At 40.5% G+C, this 21885-nt stretch overlaps 1 protein-coding gene across 2 annotated transcripts; it reads right to left on the bottom strand.

Annotated features, from left to right (window-relative positions):
• Positions 1–1224: 1224 nt before the first annotated feature.
• LOC103720912 (probable galacturonosyltransferase 3) lies at positions 1225–21498 on the bottom strand. 2 transcript variants are annotated; one of them, XM_008810879.4, is made up of 6 exons: positions 21333–21498; positions 18894–18970; positions 17310–17370; positions 3507–3841; positions 2477–3416; positions 1225–1734 (listed from the first exon to the last, which is right to left on the bottom strand). In XM_008810879.4, exons 1-6 carry the CDS (start codon positions 21396–21398, stop codon positions 1459–1461), a joined length of 1755 nt encoding a protein of 584 aa, XP_008809101.3. In that variant the 5' UTR covers positions 21399–21498; the 3' UTR covers positions 1225–1458. The 2 variants fall into 2 exon arrangements, with proteins under 2 accessions (XP_008809101.3, XP_038979795.1); XM_039123867.1 differs by lacking the exons at positions 17310–17370; positions 21333–21498.
• Between the last annotated feature and the right edge of the window lie 387 nt (positions 21499–21885).

Below are 21885 nucleotides of genomic sequence, written 5' to 3' on the forward strand. Positions count from 1 at the left end.
ATGCAGAAACATCGATACATACATATATACATATATAAATATATGTACATATTTATATATATTCATTTATATAGCATATAGACACAAACACATATACCTACATACACAAACATATATACATGAATATATATATATATGATGATGATGATGTGGTATATAGATGATAATGTGGCTGATTGATGATGATGTGGCATATGAATGGTGATGTTGCACATGTTGTAAAATTTCTTGTCCAAAAATATTCGTGCTACGTCATTACCCACATGCCACATCATCACTTATATATTATAAATTATATTTTTGGTCCTCCAAATTTCATTACACGATCCTTATTGTAACAAAATTGGGGTTGTGTTGTAACAACCTGCTAACATAGCATGAGGATGGTCCCGATCTGATTACCTTAGCATATTTAGAGTATGTCTGGGTTGCTATGACGATTGCATGCTAGAAGAATCTGGCCATGCTACATCATTATGATTATTTATGGCCACATCAATTATCATCAAATATGCTTCCAAAACTTATATAGTTGTGCTATTAATCAATCGTTGAGTATTTGTTCTAGCTCTATTACAAGCGAACTTCATAACGATAATGTTCTGCCTAAGGCGGGTCCTAGGAAAGTAAGTATTTTTTTTCTTATTTTATTGTTAAGAGATCTTAACAAAAACAGTCTTAGGATAACTCATTGAAACGATCTTTCTGTTTCATTTATTAAATCACCTTATCAAGTATTACTGTGATATTGGAAAAGGGCCAGAATTCCATTATGCAACAATCTCTAAGTATCATTTTATCCAGAACTTTCTATGCAGTTTAGTGCCTTTTTCTCTTTAGGAGTTCCACTTTCCGGATCTGCTCCACCGCTTGCTCTTGATTCAGATAATTGAGATGTATACACAATGATCACAAGAAAATGAAACATAAAAGCTCAGTGCATTCATCAATCCGAAGTCAAATGCAGCTGGCTCAGGAATCCATGGATCACTACCACAAGGATACATAATTTTACATGAGTGCATGTGCAATTCACCAGCAACTCAAAATTTTTAGAGATGACTATCAGTTTTATATGAATGCATGATTAGTTCGTCAGCTATTAAAACTTTTTTCCATATGACCACCATTTGCAGGATTTTTACATGTTCAAAACCATGCAATGACTCGTGAACTAAAAGCAAGCCCAAAAAATGAATAAAGTTGCGAGATAAGATACCTGGAGACCTGTGGAAGTCACAAGTTGTAACCCAAAATGACAAAATTTCATGATATTTTCCCGAGCAAATTTCCGGTTGAATATCACCCATTTACACAGAAAAAGGGAAACTGCAATACCTATTCTGGAGGGGCGTGACGCTAATAGCAGCGCATGCTGCATAACATACAGCAAGCCTGTATGTTGCGAAAAAGTATGACCAAATTGATAAAAGGATTTGCTATCTACAAGTTCCGGTTTCATTCGAAAAAGTTGCACACTCGGAGATACGGGTTGTCAAAGTTGACATACTTGGTCCAGTAATGCTTGTACTTGGTGATAGCAAGATCCAACCACGGCTTATAATTCCCATTATAGTGAATGACAGCTGCCTTCTCAATCACTGAGGGACTGATAAGAGGATTGTAACCCAGACCGAGAACATGCCAACTCCAGTCAAGTGTATATGTCAGGCCATAAAATGTTACAAGACCTGCAGGCAGTGTCCCAAGCTTCCACAGATTTCGGACTTTGCCCTGTAGTTAAAAAAGGAAACTTGTTGATTGTTGGAGGAACCTTACAAACAAATTCAATGGAAGTGATATCAAAAGTTAGGGGAAGAGTAACAACAACATTCCACAAGAAGAAAGCAGGATGCACTACTGACTGCTTCAAAATACAAGTTTAAACAGATCTTATAGACCTACACATTAAGATGTAAATTTGTGGATTGTCTTCAATAATTTGCTAGCTAACATGTGAGATCCCATGTGGAGCACTCCAGGTGTACAACCAAGACTATCTTGTATCATACAGAAAGTATATATAAAAAAAAAACAAATCTACAATTTATAACTCAACAATATAATCATCAGATAGACAACAAAGGTGACATCCCAGCACAGAAGAAATATGTGCAAATTTTAATATGCAAATGTTCATGCCAATAGAATGAACAATAAACATATTCTAAATTTATGCTTCCCCGCATATTCGAAATCCACTGACATCAATGTTCAATCAGTTTGATATTTTAGTCGATGCCACATCAAATGTGATGTTTTCCTTCTTAATGTGCAATCATACTTCATTTTGTCAGACTTGCCTCAAATAATAAATTATAACTGTAGACAGTAATAGTAACTCAGCAACTTGAAATATCTTAAATTTCAGAAAACAAGAAAAGGCAGCCATAAAAACTGATAACTATTCCTGGAAATAAAGGACTTAAAGGAATGATATCATACATAAAATTGAAAAAAAAAAAAGGATCCTTACCAAGTCTTGCCAATAGCGATATATTCCTGTAATATCTCGTTTTTTCCATTCTTTCAAGTCAAAGATGTTCAGTCCAAATGCCCATCCACAGCCTTCTTGTTCAAATGTATCAGAGATCATTGGGTCTGAGAAGTTGAGATATTTATCAAACCGACCAAAGTCTTCTTTGCAAGTCTCTACAGCACCATTCACCATCCCTTTCATATCTATGGACCAAAGTGGTGTCAAATCCTTTTGTACAACGACATCATCATCAAGAAACAGTATCTTATCCAGCTTTGGGTATATTTCTGGCATGTAGAACCTTAGATGATTGAGCATAGACAAGTACTTGGGGTTCTTGTACTTAAGATTTTTATTCCTTACTGTAGATGGATGATCTCCAGCAAAGTAGTATTGTTTAAGATTCTCAGAATTAATTTGGTGAAGAACTGGAAAGTAAGACGAATTCAGCCACTTGAATTCATCAATGTTCTCCACGTGTATTGCTGCATCTAAAGGAGGATGGGCAATGAACCACATCTTCATAGCTGCAAAGTGCAGCCTGTCCGTGACAACATGAAAGACATGTTTCTCCGGTACCTTGACATGCGATATGGTAGAGTTGACTACAACTGCAGTGGCGAGTACATTATCGGAGAAGATTGCATAATGGTAGAGGGATGGATCTTCAAGTTTGGCCTTATCTGCTAATTCTTTGCTAATATGATCATGTAAGAAGTAATCAGTGGTGAGCTGTAGAGGAAGGCAGTGAAGGGGTTTAGGGATTGTCTTTGTAGCGAACTGGATCAAGAACTGGTTTTTCTTTTTTTGTGCAATTACTGTTTCCTCTGAGGTCTGTGTCATGGCTCGTAATTTTTTTGCCACTGTAGAACAATCATATAACTGCTCTTTTGCTAATGATAGAACATGAGCCATGGCTTTTGCATATTTAAGAGCGCTGGGTAATAGGAGGAAAATTGGTTGTCACATCAGAGTGGGATTTACAAATGGAATAATATCATATAAAAAGAGTTGAGAAATGACGTACCTTTCCTGCAGTTCAGCATCCGAGTTTGCTTCTTTAATAGCATCTTGATTTTCTTTGATACGCTCCATCAAATGCTCAGCAAGATCAAGAATTTTCTTTGAACTAGCAATGCTAGCATATACCTTAGCCATTATGATTTGATCTTTCATCAGTTTCAAAGTGGAATCTTGGCGATGGTTTTGATGTTCTCTCCTCCATACGCTGTGTAGTCCCCTGAGTGTGTTGTTGAAATGTTTTGACCGTTCCATGGCTGCAATTTGCATCTGTAATTCAGCATCTTTGCTTAGTTGAATCATCTCTTTAGTTCTTTTTTTCTTCCATTTTTGATGCAGTTGCTGCAGCAAAAGAAACATGACATATATGAACAATTTTGCAGAAATTTGCATCAAAATTTTTTTAAAAAAAGGAAAAAACCAATAAAATGGCTTCTTTGAGCTAATTGAGTGAGCTTGTTCATGTTGTCAGCAGAAGACTTATCCTTGCCTTGTGACTCAGTAAACTGTGGTTTAAATGACCATTCTAGCTTCTTGAAGTCGAAATGTATTAGTTAAGTTTTTCCTTTCTATCCTCTGATATCTTTCAGAGTTTGTTCTATTCTAAGAGATGTTTTTATATTCAGAACTCTCTCAAACTTAGCAAGTTTCAGAATAAACCATTCTTGCCTTGAGAAGTTCAAATTTGTTTCTTTCAACCACAGCATGTTAAGTCAGAAAGAGTGCCAGTCCACCCTTTGGATTTACATGGGTTTCCTCATCAGAATTCTTCCACTTCCAAGAATCAGATAAGTCTTTTGAGTTTACTTTATGTATTTTAAGAGCACCAGAAGCATCTGCATACGTAGTAATCTCAACATCCTACACAAAAAGTTATGTCACAAAGGCATGAAGGTAAGTATACTCTTGCACAAGGTTTGCGGAACCGCCCAGAACTGCCCGATTCGGGGCGCCCCAGGCCGTACCGGTGACAGACCAAGACGGTTCCGCCATTGAAACCAAGACGACTCGTCGGAGGGGAAGAAGGAGAAGAGGAAGAGAGAGAGAGAGAGAGAGAGAGAGAGAGTGGGGGAGGGAGGGAGGGGGAGGGAGAGGAGGGAAGGGAGAGGCCGGGGCCGGTCGATGGAGGCTAGGGAGCCTCCGTGCAGAGGAGGTGGAGCCCCACCTCTGGGTCTCCCCAGCCTCCGCCTTCTCCGCGCGGAGGCTCCCTGGCCTCTCTCTTCCCTCCTCTCCCTCTCCCATCCGTAGAAGATGTGTCGATACGGGCCCGACACGGCACGACGCGGACCCATACCGACTCGTCCCGCCAGGCAACTGATACGGTACCCGGTACCGGTTCCGTCCTCTTTGCTCTTGCTTGAATAGAATATATTTTGGCTTAACTAATTTGTTGATGGGAGTAGTCCAACTGAACAATCAATATGGTGATCATTTTTCTTGTTGGCGAACATTGAGCGTTTGAGACTCATACCAAATGGACTATATTAAAGCTCATAAAACTAACCTCAGAGTATCATGCGCATATGTATGTTTATACATACATGTATCTATAAGCATGTGTATATATACACATATATACATATATACATATACACATACACATGCTGCTTAGGACAAGCACACATTTTTAATCTACATTCTGTCCATCTAGCAGATATCAAAAGAGTGTGATTGTCATGGATGGTTGACCAGTGTTAACCTATTTCCAGCCAATGGGTTCAACAGTGTTGAGGAAGTAGTAGGCTTCCATCTCAGCAGATATCATGAGATCATGAGTAGCAGATACATGATAATTAAAATCCATCCTCTTCTATTATGACCTGAAATCTTTATTAACGACAAGATGGATTACCAAATCAATTTTAGATTGCATGTCCTCTTCTCTTCTCTTTCTAGATCCAAGATGACACCATGGGACTAATTTTCTGAGAAATGCTATGCAAGATCCCATAAAGTGCAAAGAACAATCCTATTGCTAGGTGGGGGGGGGGGGGGGGGGGGGGGGGGCGGATGGATTAGAGCAACTCATGGAATTGTTCCCAAAGACGGCTGATTATGGAGTTGCCAAGCTATGAATTGCGGGTCCGATGAACTCTTTATTTGCAACTAACAAGTGCCCCGAAGTGCTTTCCTTCCAAAAATCACTCTCTCTATCATCTCTTGATTGTACCATGCAAACAAACAACCATCCCTGTTCCCACGTCCTATCATCATATGTAGTATTACATTTTATGGAGAGTTAGGGTCGATGAACCCACCCCAAGTTTCCCCTTCCTGTCTCCCTCATCCCTCTCTCTCAAGTCAATTTTTATCTCCTTTTAACTCTATGTATACTGAGATTTGTTATCCGCTGGTTGCTTCTCCCATGTCTAGAATAAACTATTAGAAATGTTTATAGATAACTAATTTGTCCTCTATTTGGTTTTACCTTTTGCAACATCAGACTTAAGCAAGTTGTGTTTCTAAGGATTTAGCGGCCAGAATGTTTGCCTCATCACCAAGTTCTCAGCAATGCTTCCTTCCATGCCGGCCCTCGCATATCTCCTTTCCTGACACTCGGGACTGACAAACAACTGACGTAGGGCTGCTTTTCTCTCAAGAAGGCTATCATGTGTAACTCGGTAGCAAATCGTGTGACTCCTGATCTCAAGATCTCTCCCCCAGCATACCTCCTCATCAATGTAAGGACCCATGTATGGTGCACCCTATGAATCTTCGCAATATCCATTAATATAAAGTTGACACAATGTGCAGCACATGAGATCTAAAAGACATGTGTCCACCGCTCCATCAGGATCTCCCCGACGGCCTTATATCGTGGCCCATTGATAACCTGCACGGCATTCTCCTCTCCTACTTGATCGATCACCTCCTCCATCAATTTGAGGATATCATGGCGTCGTGCACATGATAGAAAGCATCAACCAACTTATGGAAGAAAGTCATTGTATCACAATATATCAAGAAATTGATAATGCTCCACTTGGTAGGACCGGTCCAACCATCACACATCACTGTCAATCTATATATAGGCCACTTGCTCTTGTATGAGGCAATCCACTTCTTTAGCTCCTCAGTATTGTCAAAAAGCACACCATAGATGTTGTTCGGTCCTGGAGGATCTACATCGGGACCAGCAACCTATATGGAGGAAATGGCAGATCTATAGTACGTATTGTCTGCCACATTTGCTAGAATTTGGCTGAAGTGAAACCAGGATCCAATAGCTCACCACATATCCTTCTTCTTATCCTTCTTTTGCATTAGGTCAGCCCTCTACTGCTTTGAATCCTTGCTGGGGTAGGAACATAGATCTAAATCATGAATGGCTGCTCTTGGTGGAATCTCTTTGGATGACTTTTTTTTTTGCTATCAAAAGCCTCCAGCAGAGCTACAAGACAACCATCGCCTCTGCTAACAGCCTCCCTGACGCAGAGGAAGCGGATAGAGGCGAGCACGTCGCCTTCGATGAAGGATGGAAGGGAAAAAGCAAGCACGTTGCTCTCTTGCTTGACGTAGAGAAGGCGGGTCGAAGCGAGCACGTCGCCTTCGATGAAGGATGGAAGAAGAAAGAGCAAGCACGTTGCTCTCTTGCGATCACACTAATAAAGAACTTATGGAACAATTTTATTACTCAAACTTCAATGATCCCAATACAAGGGAGTGGGGCCTTTATATAATAAGGGCGAGCCACACATAAGTAGAAAGACAAGAAAATAAAGCAAAATTTCAGAGCAATAATTCTAAAAATGCTGAAAAGATTCGATAGATTGCTGAAGCAAAATCTTAGAAAAATAATTCTAAAAAATGCTGAAAAGATTTAATGGGTTGGTTGGCAAAGATTCAATGGGTTGGCTGAAGCAAAATCTTAGGGCAATAATTCTTAAAAATGCTGAAAATATTTAGTGGGTTGGTTGGCAAAGATTTAATGGGTTGGTTGGCCTTTCCCTCTTTGGTTGGATTCTCCAAACTAGGTGTGGCTGAGATCGCGGATAGGAGATTTGGAGTGGACATCTTGGTTGGCCTTTCCTCCTTTAGCTGGATTCTCCAAACTAGATGCGGCTGAGATCGCGGGTAAGAGATTTGAAGTAGATGCCTGCATCAGGGCCTCCCTCCTGTGAAGAACTCGACCCCGAGTTCAATTGAGTGATGTTTGATCCGTGGTACTCGTATAAGTCCTTCACATTAAATGTTCGGGAGATATGCAAATCATCAGAAAGGTCCACGATGTAGGCATTGTCGTTGATTTTGCGGAGAACTTTGCAAGGTCCAATCTTCTTTGGCTTCATCTTGTTGTAGGTGCCCACTAGAAAGCGTTCTTTTCGTAGGTATGCCATGACAAGATCACCTTCATTAAAAGTTTTAATCATCGATGTTGATCTGCATCGTGTATTTGGCGTTTGCCTCCTCGATCTTTTTCTTCACCTCAGAGTGCAATGCGGAGAGCTTTTCAATCATGTGGTCAGCGGAGACGTTCATCCCGAGGAGCTTTGGGAGGGGAACCAAATCTAGAGTATGACTCGGCGCGCGACCATACATGATCTCAAAAGGAGTCTTTCCGGTCGATCTGTTGAGCATGTTGTTGTATGCGAACTCTGCTTGGGCTAGTGCTAGGTCCCACTAGTTTGGCCTCTCTCCTGCAATACAACGGAGGATGTTACCCAGGGTTCGGTTGGTTACCTCCATTTGACCGTCCATTTGCGGGTGGCACGTGCTGCTATACTGGAGGGTGGTGTCGAGCCGTCGCCACAGTGTCCTCCAAAAATGGCTGAGGAACTTGCTATCTTGATCAGACGTGATTGTCTTTGGAACCCCGTGCAGGCAAACAACTTCACGAAAGAAGAGGTTGGCGATGTTAACTGCATCTGCCGTCTTCTTGCATGGGATGAAATGACCCATCTTAGAGAATCTATTGACGACGATGAAGATGGAGTCCATGCCTCTTTGGGTTCTTGGTAATCATAGGACAAAGTCCATGGATATGTCTTCCCACGGGGCACTCGGGATAGGAAACGGGGTGTACAGCCCTGTATTTTGCGACTGGCCCTTTGATGTTTGGCAGATGTAGCAGCGGCACACGAAATTGCCGACGTCCTTCCTAAGTTGGGGCCAGTAGTACTTTTCTTCTACGAGGGTGATAGATTTGTCTCGGCCAAGGTGACCATCGAGACCTCCACAATGTAGCTCCCGAATGAGATGCTCTCGAAGCGAACTCTGAGGAATACAGAGCTGGTTGCCTTTGAAGAGGTAGCCCTCTTGGATGTGGAAGTCGCCTTCCCCAGTTTGTTTTGGTGTGCACTTTTTCCAGACCTCCTGGAAGTCTTCATCCTCGGCGTAGAGGTCTTTGAGGAAGTCGAAGCCTACAACCTCAATTCGCATGGTGACTAGCAAGTCGGCTCTTCGACTAAGAGCATCAGCGACTTTGTTCAGGTGCCCGGCCTTATATTTGATAACATAAGTGAACTTCTGGAGTGTGGCGATCCATCGGGCGTGCATCCGATTGGCATTCTTCGAGCTATTGAGGAACTTGAGGGCTTGGTAGTTGGTATGTAGTAGGAACTCCCTCTGGAGGAGGTAGTGCTCCTAATGCTTCAAGGCTTAGACCACCGCGTATAGCTCGAGTTCGTACATAGACCACTTCTTTCTTGCTTCACTAAGCTTTTCACTATAGAAGGCCACGAGTCTCGATTCTTGGGAAAGGATTGCGCCAATGCCTACTCCAGAGGCATCGCAATCCACGTCGAAGAGTTTCTCAAAGCTGGGCAGGGCCAACACCGGAGCGGTTGTCAATTTTTCCTTGATGGCATTGAAGCTTTGTTCGGCCTCATCGGTCCACTGGAACCTTTCTTTCTTCATGCAGTCTATTAGTGGGGCGACGATGCTGCTGAAGTTGCACACGAATCACTGATAGAAGGTTGCTAAGCCATGGAAGCTTCACACCTCCATTGCATTCTTCGGGGTAGGCCATTCTCGGATGGCTCGTACCTTCTCGTCGTTGACGCGGATGCCATTGCTGCTCACAACATAGCCCAAGAACACTAGGCTAGATGTCATGAAGCTACATTTTTTGAGGTTAAGAAAAAGTTGAGCTTCTCGGAGTGCGATGAAGACTTGCCGTTGGTGCTCGAGGTGGTCCTCCTTCGTCTGGCTATATACAAGGATGTCGTCGAAGCAAACAACCAGAGAAGGATTTGAGTACCTGGTTCATCGGCGCATAAGGGTACTCGAAGCATTCGAGAGTCTAAATGGTATCACGAGCCACTCGTAGAGGCCTTCCTTCGTTTTGAAAGCTGTCTTCTGTTCATCTCTAGGACGGATTCATATCTGGTGGTAGCCACTCTTGAGGTCGACCTTGGAGAAGATCTTGGCACCTTCTAGCATATCGAGCATGTCGTCCAGGTGGGGGATGGAAAAACGGTATTTAATGGTGATTTTGTTGATGACGCGACTGTGGATGCACATCCTCTAGCTTTCATCCTTCTTGGGGTCAGCAGTGCTGGTACTGCGCAAGGGCTCATGCTTTCGCAAACTAGTCCCTTGCGGATCAAATCCTCCACCTGGTTCTGCAGGATCTCATGCTCCTTGGGGCTCATCTGGTGGTGTCGAAGGTTTGGGAGGCTAGCACCGGGTTTGAGATCAATTTGGTGCTGAATGTCTCACATGGGAGGAAGGCCATCAGGTTACTCCTCGGGCATGATGTCCCTGAAGTCTGGGAGTAGGGGGTGCACATCTCTTGGAAACTCCACCGGTTTGGCCTCCTCTCCTTTGATCACAAGGGCATAAATTTCTTCAATGTCTTACAGATCACTTTCAAAATTATTAGTAACTAAGAAATATCGTCCCTCCACTCGGGAAGGCTTGGGACGAGTTCCTTCTCGCATAGGTCCAAGGACAATCTTATGCCCATTTTTGGTGAAGGCAAAAGTATTGACTCGACCACTATGGATGGCATTCACATCGAACTGCCAAGGTCTGCCTAGTAGAATATGGCAGGCATTCATATCCACTATATCACATAATATCTCATCTTTGTAATGTTTTTCAATAGAAAGGAGAACTCTACAGCGCAAAGTTACCTTGATTTTACCAATATCTTTAGCCACCCGATTTGTAGGATGTCGGGTGCGTTTTTGTAGGGAGTTGGAGCTTCTCCACCACTGACTTGGAAGCAATGTTTTCACTACATCCGTCGTCGATGATGAGGTCGCACACTTTCTAGTTGACGGTGCACCTGGTTCGGAAGATGCGATGCCACTGGGAGTCAAGTTCCTAGCATGGTGCGTACATCAATCGCTGCACCACGAGGGAGAGCTTCCCCATCATCCTCATAGGTGATGGCCTCGTCGTCGTAGCCCTCCTCATCTAATGCATCGTCGTGTCCCTCGTCAATATCGTCGGCTTCGGCGAGATTGCTCATCGCTCATTTTGGGCATTAGTTGGATAGGTGCCCCAGTTGATTGCACCGTTGGCATTTAGTTCCTCGCGATGGAGCATTCGAGTTGGTGGAAGGAACCCGTGTCGCGTTGTTTCCTCCGGTCGACTTAGATTGGTGATTGCCAGCCTCTTTGTTCACAACGGGTGAGGCCTCTCGAAGGGGAGCCTTTCCTTTGTTCGGGGTGAGCTCGCTTGTTGAAGTGGTTAGGGCACCTCGTCCGTAGGCGGGGCCCTTTTAAGTAGCCCACTCCAACTACTTTTCGGCCCTTATAGCTAGTTGGACCGCATCATGAAGACTGTAGACTGGTTAAAGGTAGACCCTATCCTGGATAGGGAGTCGGAGTCCACCCATGAACCGAGCAACTTGTTGCGCTTCTATCTCCTCCAAGTTGTTGCGAGCAGAGAGCATGTAGAACTCAGCGGTGTAGTCATTGACGGACCGTGATCCTTATCGGCAATTTTGATATTGCTGGAAAAGGATTTGGTCATAGTCAAGGGGAAGGAATCGGGCTCGTAGCATCTTCTTCATTCATGACTAGGAACGTATGGGTCCTTTGCCTTGTCGCGTGCGGGAGATTTGTAGTTGCTCCCACCATGCCGAAGCGCCTTCTTTAAGCTTGTAAGCTACAAGCTTGACCTTTTCCTCCGAGGTCTCGATGTAGTCGAAGAAGCGTTCGACCTCCGTGAGCTAATCGAGGAAGTCCTCGATGTGTAGACGGCCATTGAAGGATGGGAGATCACCTTCATGCGGTAGTCCCTCTCATTGCAGCCTCCGTAGCGGTCACCACCCCTGTAAGGGTTGCCGCAACTATAGCGATTGCCATCACCATTGTAGGGATTGTATAGGGGTTCCTCATCGCTAGAGGAGTCGTTGTAGGGTGTGCGCGGAAGAGGATGAGTCGCGGGCCTAGGTAGGACAAGAGGAGGAAGGGGAGGTTCGTCTCGTTCTCTGCGCCCAACATTAGGAGTTGAATCTTTGTGACGAGCTTACCTTCCAGCGTTAGGAGCAAGTGCTGGAGTAAAGCCGTCGTCATGGATTTGAGCAAGTCCAAGGGTTTGGGTTATCATCACCAAAGCTTCCTAGATCTTCTCTAAATCTTGTTGCATCTTCCGTTGAGCCGCACCGAGGGTTTCAACGGTTAGCACTCTCAGAGCACCGTCCACAGAGTTGGAGCCCCCCAATCCGTTGGTGACACTGGCCATTGGAGGGAGAGTGCCTTGCTCTGATACCACCTGACGCAGGGTAAGCGGGTAGAGGCGAGCACGTCGCCTTCGATGAAGGATGGAAGAGGAAGAGCAAGCACGTTGCTCTCTTGCTTGACATAGAGGAGGCGAGTCAAGGCGAGCACATCGCCTTCGATGAAGTATGGAAGGGGAAGAGCAAGCACATTGCTCTCTTGCTTGACGTAGAGGAGGCAGGTTGAGGTGAGCATGTCACCTTTGATGAAGGATGGAAGAAGAAGAGAAAGCACGTTGCTCTCTTACGATCACACTAATAAAGAACTTGTAGAACAATTTTATCACTCAAACTTCAATGATCCCAATACAAGGGAGTGGGGCCTTTATATAATAAGGGCGAGCTACATATAAGTAGAAAGACAAAAAAAATAAAGCAAAATTTCAGAGCAATAATTCTAAAAATGCTCAAAAGATTCGATGGGTTGGCTAAAAAAATCTTAGAAAAATAATTCTAAAAAATGCTGAAAAGATTTAATGGGTTGGTTGGCAAAAATTCAATGGGTTGGCTGAGGCAAAATCTTAGGGCAATAATTCTAAAAAAATGCTGAAAAGATTTAGTGGGTTGGTTGGCAAAGATTTAATGGGTTGGTTGGCCTTTTCTTCTTTGGTTGGATTCTCCAAACTAGGTGTGACTGAGATCGCGGGTAGGAGATTTGGAGTGGACGCCTTGATTGGCCTTTTCTTCTTTAGCTGGATTCTCCAAACTAGACGCGGCTAAGATTGCGGGTAGGAGATTTGAAGTAGATGCCTGAATCACTCCCTGATTGAGGAGATCCTTCTAAACTCTGGATCTACCCTACTGCTCGCAGAACCAGAGCCCGACTCGTAATGTGAGGGCCCAAACCGAGCCCTATGCCTGGCCACCTCTTTCTACTGCCATTGATCATCCAACCTCGCCTGCATGGCAGCCTGGATTTATGCCTCCTCATCATCTAAAGAGGACATTTGCTTTGACTCTCTAGAGTGATAGAAAGGTAGCTCTGCCGCTCGGCGGTCCACCTCCATCTTCTTCTTGAAAACTCTCTCCTTCACAGCTTTGAAATCAGTGAAATGTTTCTTCATCAGCTACCGAACCTCTTGTGGGCATTTTTGGCATATAGATACGTTGAGGTAACATCAACTAAGTATTGCTTCAACCTGGTTATTTCTTTTCCATTGAACTCTATGTTGCACTAGTTGCACTTCCAATGGTGCTGATCTGAGAGTATTTATTCATGATTCCAACCAATGTCACGCTCTGGGGCTCTTTTTTTTTATGGCTCCATTCCTATAGGTTTATTAAGTACGTCAGTTTATTAATTATTTAAAAATAGCAAAATTTTGTTACGACAAAAATATTTTTTTATCTAAAAAAATACATCTGATTTATCTAATACATAATACTAATTTTTTATATTTTTTATTTTTTATATATTTTTAATATTTTTAAATTTAAAAATATGTTTAAATAACAAAAAATATGTTTTCTACTTCAGAAAATACTTCTGAATTATTTAATATATACTACTATTTTTTATAACTTTCGGTATTAATTATATATTTTTAATTATTTTATAATTTTAAAAAAATTAAATATAAATATTTTAAAAAATTAATTTCAACACAGATCCATGTAGAACCTAACAATGGATGCTACATATATTTTTTTAGGCCTGTAGACATGCATCAAAGGCTACTTATTTTTTATTTTTTTTCAAATTTAAGCCTAGGCTACTGTACGCATGATTGCATCAAAAGTTGAATAAATGGACACCAAAATTTGCTGGAGAGTAGCTTACATGCCCCTAAATACGCTTCTAATTTTATATTTTTTAAAATTTTATTTTATATATATCTATATATTTTATTTTTTATCTAAAAATATATTTTTAATTTTTAAAAATTATATATAATCCAAAAATTAAAATTTTTATGTCATAATGTAGATCATCCATAGATCTACAACATATAATAAAATCAAGCCCAAATCAAAAATTTTGGCATGATCTTCCCTCATTTTGTTATTTTCGAGCTATTTTTTCAAGCCCAAAAAAATAAAAATAAAGGGAATGCGATAGAGGAGAGGAAGGACACCTTATTTAGGCTTAGATTTTCCATCAATCGCGTTGAATCAGTGTGATTTTTCAAATTAGAGGAAAGGAGGAGCCGTTTAGGCATCTTAAGCGTAAATAGAGCGGAGAAAGGAGGGGTCGGCTCTGAACCGGGTCATCTACTCAGTGCGAACAGGACGGTTCGCATGAAGTTCAAATGGAACCGGCCAATTCCGAACGGTTTCGGCTAGTTCGACTCAATTCAGGCCTTTTTCGACCGGTTCTAGTCTGTTCGAAATCCATTTCGACCGGTCGGGGCCATAACCATTTTTTTAATGGGCGAACCGTTCCGGTTTCCAACCGGATTGACTCGGTACTGGCCGAACCGAATAGTTCGGTTTAGTTCAGCCTACATTGGGTCCAACCATCACACATCACCGTCAGTCCATATAGGGCCACTTACTCTTATATGAGGCAATCCACTTCACTAGCTTCTCATTATTGTCAAGAAGCATACTGTAGATGTCCTTCGATCCTAGACGATCCACACCAGGACCAACAACCTGTATGGAGAAAATGATAGACCTATAATACGTATTGTCTGCCACATTCACTGGAATCCAATAGCTCGCCACATATCCTTCTTCTTATCTTTTTTTAGTATTGTGTCAACTCTCTGCTACTTCGAATCCTTGCTGGAGAAGGTATGTGAATCTAAATCATAAATGGCTCCTGGTGGAAGCTTTATGGAGAATTTCTTTTTGTTACCAAAAGCCCCCAGCATAGATATAATACAACCATCACCTTTGCTGACGGCCTTCCTAACTAAGGAGGTCTTTTTGAACTCTGGATCTATCCTGCCGCTCGCAGAACCGGAGCTCGACTCATAGTATGAGAGCCTAAATTGAGCCCTATGCCTGGCCACCTCATCCTATTGCCACTGATCATCCAGGCTTGCTTGAATGGCAGCCTGGATCTGTACCTCTTTATCATCTGGAGCAGACATCTCTTACTTTCTGGAGGGATAAGAAGGTGGCTTTGTCACTCGACAGTCCACCTCCACCTTCTTCTTGGAAACCCTCTTCTTTGCTATTCTAAAATCAGCGAAGTGCTTCTTCACCAGCTACCGAACCTCCTATGGGCATTTTCGGTACATAGATACGTCGGGATAACTACCAGGTAAGTCCTACCTCAATCTAGTTATCCCTCCTCTCTTGAACTCTGTATTGCACCAGTTGTACTTTCAATAGTGCCAACTAATGTTACGCTTTGGCTACTTTTTTCTTGATGGCTCCATTTTTATAAGTTTATCAAGTATGTCAGTTTATCAATTATTTAAAAATAGCAAAATTTTATTATGATAAATATAATATTTTTTACTTCAAAAAATATATCTAATTTATCCAATACAGAGTACTAATTTTTTATATTTATTTATTTATTTATATATTTTAATAATTTTAAATTTAAAAATATGTTTAAATACCATAAATTCATAAAAATATATTTTTTACTTTAGAAAATACTTTTGAAATATGTATTATGTACTACTAATTTTTCATAATTTTTGGTATTAATTATATATTTTTAATTATTTTTAAATTTAAAAATAATTTTTAAATAAAAAAATTTAAAAAAATAATTTGAGCTCAGATCCTTGTAGAACCCTAAAATGGATGCTACATATATTTTTCTAGGCCCATAGACATACATCAAAGGCTACTTATTTCTCAATTTTTTCAAATTTAGGCATAGGCCACTATGCGCAAGATTGCATCAAAATTTAAATAAATTGACACCAAATTTAGCTGGAGAAAATCTTGCATGAGCCTAAATACACTTCTAATTTTATATTTTTTTAATTTTATTTTATTGTATTTATTTTTTTATTTTTTAATCTGAAAATATTTTTTAATTTTTAAAAATTACGTGTAATCTAAAAATTTAAAAAATTATGTCACCATGTAGATCATCCATAAATCTGCAACATATTATAAAATCAAGCTAAAAATTTTGGTATGATCTCTCCTTATTTTGCAAATTTTAAGGTATTTTTTGGCAAAAAAAGAGAGAAAATGAGATAGGGGAGAGGAAGCATAGCTTATTTAGGATTGGATCCTTCTTCAATCGTGCTAAATCAGCGCATTTTTCACCGTGGAAAAGGGGGGATATTTGGATAGGTTGGGAAGGCCTGAGAACACTCTTTAAAACAAAAAAGAAGAGGGGGGGAGGGGAGCCGGTTCAAAACTGGCCTGACTTGGTGCGAACCGGATAGTTCGTATTTGTTCCACATAGAACTGGCTGGTTCGGACCAAGTCCGGACAGTCTACGACCAGTTCCGGCCTATTCCGGCAAATTCCTATCTGTTCGGGATCGATTCCGGCCAGTTCAAAGCCAATTCCGAAAAAAACATATGAACCAACCCGGTCCCCTACCGGGTCGGGTCGGTACGGGCCGAACAGGGTGGTTCGGCCCAGATCGGTGGATCTTGCTTTTGAATTTAAGAAATGGGGAGGGTTGGTGATCAACCCAAAACTGTTCCCCACTTTCTTCTTTTTTAATTCAGCCTGGGCTGGGTCTGGTCAACCCATCATGGGCACCCAACCTAGGCCCCCAAAGATCCGACATGGAGCTATATTGTACATCATATCTCATTTTCTTCTCCTCAAGTTCCGGTTAGTTTTAGCTGTTGTCATTTCAATGCCCTCCATAAGTCCAATTTAATATTCATCCAGTTCTATGATTGCAACAATATTAGCATTATGTTCAGAAATTAAGAAAAAATGTCATAGAACAAAAGGCATAAAGGATGCAAACATATTTAAAGTAGCAGCCATTACTGTGAATCTCTCTTTCAGCTGAGCTGAATAATTTACAGGTTCTTGTGATAAAAGAAAAGAATAATTAAGATTTTTAAAAGATGATAAGAGCGTATCTATTAGTAAAGGAGATGCAAGAAAATAATCGATGCAAATTCTTAAAGAAAATGACTTACAATCCTTAAATGGAAGGCCAAACTAGTAACAAGAATCAATCGAGAAACATTGTAAGGCAAGATACATTGTGGAAGAAAATCTGCGAAGAAAATCATAGGGAAAGCTTAAAACCTCTCCAGGAATGCAGTGCGGACAACCTTGAAGATGCCTATAGCCTTTGGCACCTCCCTGGCTGTAAAAGATATGTTAATGACACTCAGCTTGGGCTGAAGAAAAGCATATCTGCAGATAAAATAAAGCCTAAAAGCCTCCACCAAGACAATGTATACAATCAAAGTAATTATTATATAAAACAAATGGCCAAGAAATATGAATGGTGAGAAAGTGCCATTTTCTACATTAGCATTGGCTGAATACGTTGTAAGCCACAAAAGCAGTAAAAAAAAGGGGTGTTTTCTAGTGAACGAGGCTCTAGTCATTTTGGGATTTGGGGAGAGTCAGATACATGCAGCCTTACCTCGAGTGCAGAAAGGTTGTTTCCAAGATCACTACGAAGCAATCTTACCTTTGCACTATGGCCCAAGTGCCATAAATGTAAGCCCAAGCAATAGTGGGAATAAATAAATATAAGCCCAAAACTGATCCTAATACATACCTAAAGATGCATATGCTATGTTTAGCACAAGCATTCAATATTATTGCTACATAGAATGATATAACTGTAACATGATGAAAATAAAATCAAAAGATAAATAAAAAGCCACTAACATAATTTTAGAAAAATGAGGCACTAACATTTATCATATTTGAATTCAAAGTTTTAAGTCCTGACAAGATGAGGGGCATCCCGGCCGTCCCATCCCGTTCCTATGAGAAAATGGGATCAGGATAGGGTCGAGACTCTGATACCCATCTATGCAGGCAAAGAAGAAGAAAGTGGAAAGAAGGAAAGGAACAAAAGATGAAGAAAAGGAAAAAGTGAAATGAAAGAAAAAGAAGAAGAAAAAGGAAGGAAGGAAGAAGAAAATGAAAGAAAGGAAGAAAAATAGGAAGAAAGGAAAGAGAGAAGAAGAAAAAGGAAAAAGGAAATAAAGGAAGGGATAAGAAACAGAAAGAAAAAAGAAAGAAATGAAGGTAGAAGAAAAAGATAAAAAGAAAGAAAGGAAAGAAAGAAGAAAAATAAAAAAAGAAAGGAAAGAAGGGGAGAGAGACGGAGGATATCTACCGGGCTGCATGATGGGGACTGCCGTCAGGATGGGGCGGGACTGCAAGGCATCCCAATTCCAAGGAGAAACTGGGACACATCCGTCCCATAGGACTTAAAACCTTGTTTGAATTAACTCTATAAGTTGCTAGCCATTAGCAATGATGAGGGACAAAATAATTAAATCACATAATAAATACCCAGACTTTGTGTTCTTCAGTTTATGGATGACTAAAGTGCCATACACATTATTCTGAGATCAAGCATGCCACTAGATGTGTGACAACTAACAAAGAGGAATCCGGCATATCCTGGCCTATATTAAATAGTAGAAAAGAAATTCGAAAGTCACAATAATGCAAAAAGAAATTTCAATCTAACTTGATTAGTAACTTGAACCTTATGAACCAAAAATATTGCCTATTAACTAGATTGTTAGATAAAACAGTTGCAGCTAAGCACAGATGTTAATTATACAGGTGACATGCTCATGTGTCTCAGAAAGGTAAAAGAAATGATTAAGTTAGATGCCTTTCAATTGAAAATCTTACCTTACTGGACCATCAGGATCCATTATGGAAACCGTTTCTGATGTCTCTGATCTGATTGGACAGGTAAGGATCCAGACCTGGAAAATTGCAAACCAACCGTGATGTTCAAGCTAATAACATTTTCAGTAAATCAATCTTAGTTTGATCAACTATTTTTCAACTTCTAAAGTACATGAGAATTCGATTTATCTAGAAAATTGACAAGAAATAGCTGAACTGCTCACTTAAATATATAGATCCACTAAATAAGTTAATAATGAACTATAGTTATTCACTGCCATTTTCATTTACCAAATTCTTGATTAGAAATTCATGAACAATATTTAGTGGTTTGAAGGATGGGTCATGTCTATCATCTTAAATGGTGATGAACAAGTTGCCTTAAAAAGTGGAGATAACAGACAGCAGTTTACTGGCATTAGCATGACATATGGAAACAACAGTGAAAGAACCTGAAAAAGCTACCTTTCGCTTGATAAGGCTGCAATATGAAACCAAAGGACAAAACTGCCTGGTATGTTTTGGTAAATAAAGCAAATTACCATTTAGATTTATATACCATATAGATATTAAAATAGATATATAGGCATTATGATCTACTGCAGCCAACAAAATGATGATCTACCATTTGCGATCCTAGGAGAATTGAAAGCTAAAAGGAGAAAATGGATAATCATCAGCTGTAAAATCTGTCATTGCTCTGAACCAGAATCCTACAAAATTTGGTGCAAAATTATGCAAAAAAAATGGATTGCAATTGCAGGGGCCTAAAAGGTCATGAAAAAGTCATGGAAAGGCAACCAACATAACCACTATTTATGAATGTACGTATGTATCCTACAGATATACCTACATATGTGCATACATACATACACATATGAATGCATGCATATACATATAAATGCATACATAAATACATACATACGTATTATTTTTTGGTATGTTTTACGAATGTGCTTTCTTTCAAAACAAGCCTGTTTTCCAGGAAGAAAAATTGTTAAACAAACAAATGGAAACCCCATCCAAGTTTGGGAAACGCCTCAAAGTCCAGCATCATGCCGAACTCTGGGGTTTTCTCAGTACCATATAGTATGTACAAATGCGTGCATGCGTGCATGCATGTATTATATTTTCATATACTTGATTGTAGCATTCAAATTGAAGCTACACAACATAAATGATGATCTAAAAAGTTTAAGTTGCCTAGAAACTATAGGTCCAATCATTAAGTGTCAGAATTTTAAAGAAATTTTAATATGTTAATATTATAATTTTTTATACATGATAAAGACCCGCCAGATTTTGCAGATAACGAAACTGGCTGTTGGACTGCCCTGTTTTGCAATCATTGTGGAACTTCACATTCTCATTTTGTATGCTCCTTGTAAAAATCCAGTCATAAAGTTGGTGAGATCCTAGAAGCGGACCTCAAAGAATTTATAATGAGCGGACTGCCCCAGCTTTGCAAGCATTGCCATCACATCAACCTTCCTAAATTTCTGGATCTTTTCCCAGCCTTACACCCCCCCCCCAGGAGGACACTTTTACTGCAATAACAAATCCATGGTTTTGGAACTAAGAAAAAAATTGAAGCTCGGTATTTGCATGGATCCATGGGTTCTTTGTTTGAAAAAAAAGAAAACAGAAATCAATTGAAGTCCTAGTAGTCTGCTTTCTTGTCATCTAATATAGCAATATTCTCTGTTCTGAGAATAGAAAACATTTCCTTACTGCATCTAATCCTTAATAATCTTTAATACTCAACCTCTCTGTCAATATAGAAATCATCTCACTGTTGTAATGAGAAGAACTAAGAAGAAAATTTTAAAATGCCAGAGAAACTAAAATCTTCTAATGGACTTCCGTTTCAGCATGCATTGTTTCCAAAGAAAACAAATCAAGAACTGTAACTAATGTATGCAAACCTGAGTCCAAGAAGAAGCTGATATTTAAAGAAGAACAAAGTATCCAGAAGTAGCCATTGCAAACAAACAAGTATCTCGATCAGGTAAAACTGTGGGCCGATCAAATCTAAACAATAAAATCATGAGCAAAAGTCTTAATTTAGATCAACAAAGAAAAAAGAAGAAATCAAAAGATCCCACAAACGCCTCGCATGACATCATCCAAGCCCATCAACACTCCAAGAATCAAGAAACATACAACCCTAAACACAGGACCGTTCTTCTCTAAATCAATTCAAACCCTAAAACTCCAAAACAAAAGACAGAATCAAGAAAAGGACATCCAACCCGATCATCGTTCCCGCACTCCAAATCAAAAATCTCCTCATAATGCGATCCCATATATGCGAAAAAGAAACTAAAACAAGCGACACATTGACGAAGAATCTGGTGATCAAGAAATCCAAGGCATCGAAGAAGACTACAAAGGAATGGGAGAAACTCGAAAGAGGAGAAAAAGAAGAGTCCTTCTTGCCTCGAGGCAGCAGAGGAGGAGAAGAAATCCACAGCTGGAAAAGCCTCGGACACCACCGCATGCCATCTCGGCGAGAAGAGAAAAGAGCGAGAGAGGAGGAGGTAGAGAAGAAGAGGGGAAGAGAAAGAAGAAACAAGGATGACGAAGAGAGGACTCGGGGGAAATATTTAGGGGAGTCTTTAGAGGGTTAACAAGGACTTTTTGTTATAGTGGAGTCTTTAGAGGGATGGAAAAGTCAATTACCCAAATATTTATAGGTGCCGTCTCGCTTCGCTTCGGCTCGCCAGGGAAAGATGGAGGCGGGCGGGATTCACCGTATCAAATGCTGGTAGTTACCGATGGACGGTCAAGATTGGAAGATGATTGGGCGTTTGAGGTGATCCAATTGGTCGATGAGGACCGTCCATGTGATGCATCTAAGATTGTCTCACTGAATACATCTATTCCGTCCATGGGCAAACAAGTGGATGGATTGGCCCCAAGAATTTTATATAAAATATATGTTTATCTAATCCAAGACTTGAACCTGGACTTTTTGCTTGCTAAGTAAAAG

This window comes from Phoenix dactylifera, chromosome 2, assembly GCF_009389715.1.
Source record: "Phoenix dactylifera cultivar Barhee BC4 chromosome 2, palm_55x_up_171113_PBpolish2nd_filt_p, whole genome shotgun sequence".
Lineage (NCBI taxonomy): Eukaryota > Viridiplantae > Streptophyta > Magnoliopsida > Arecales > Arecaceae > Phoenix > Phoenix dactylifera.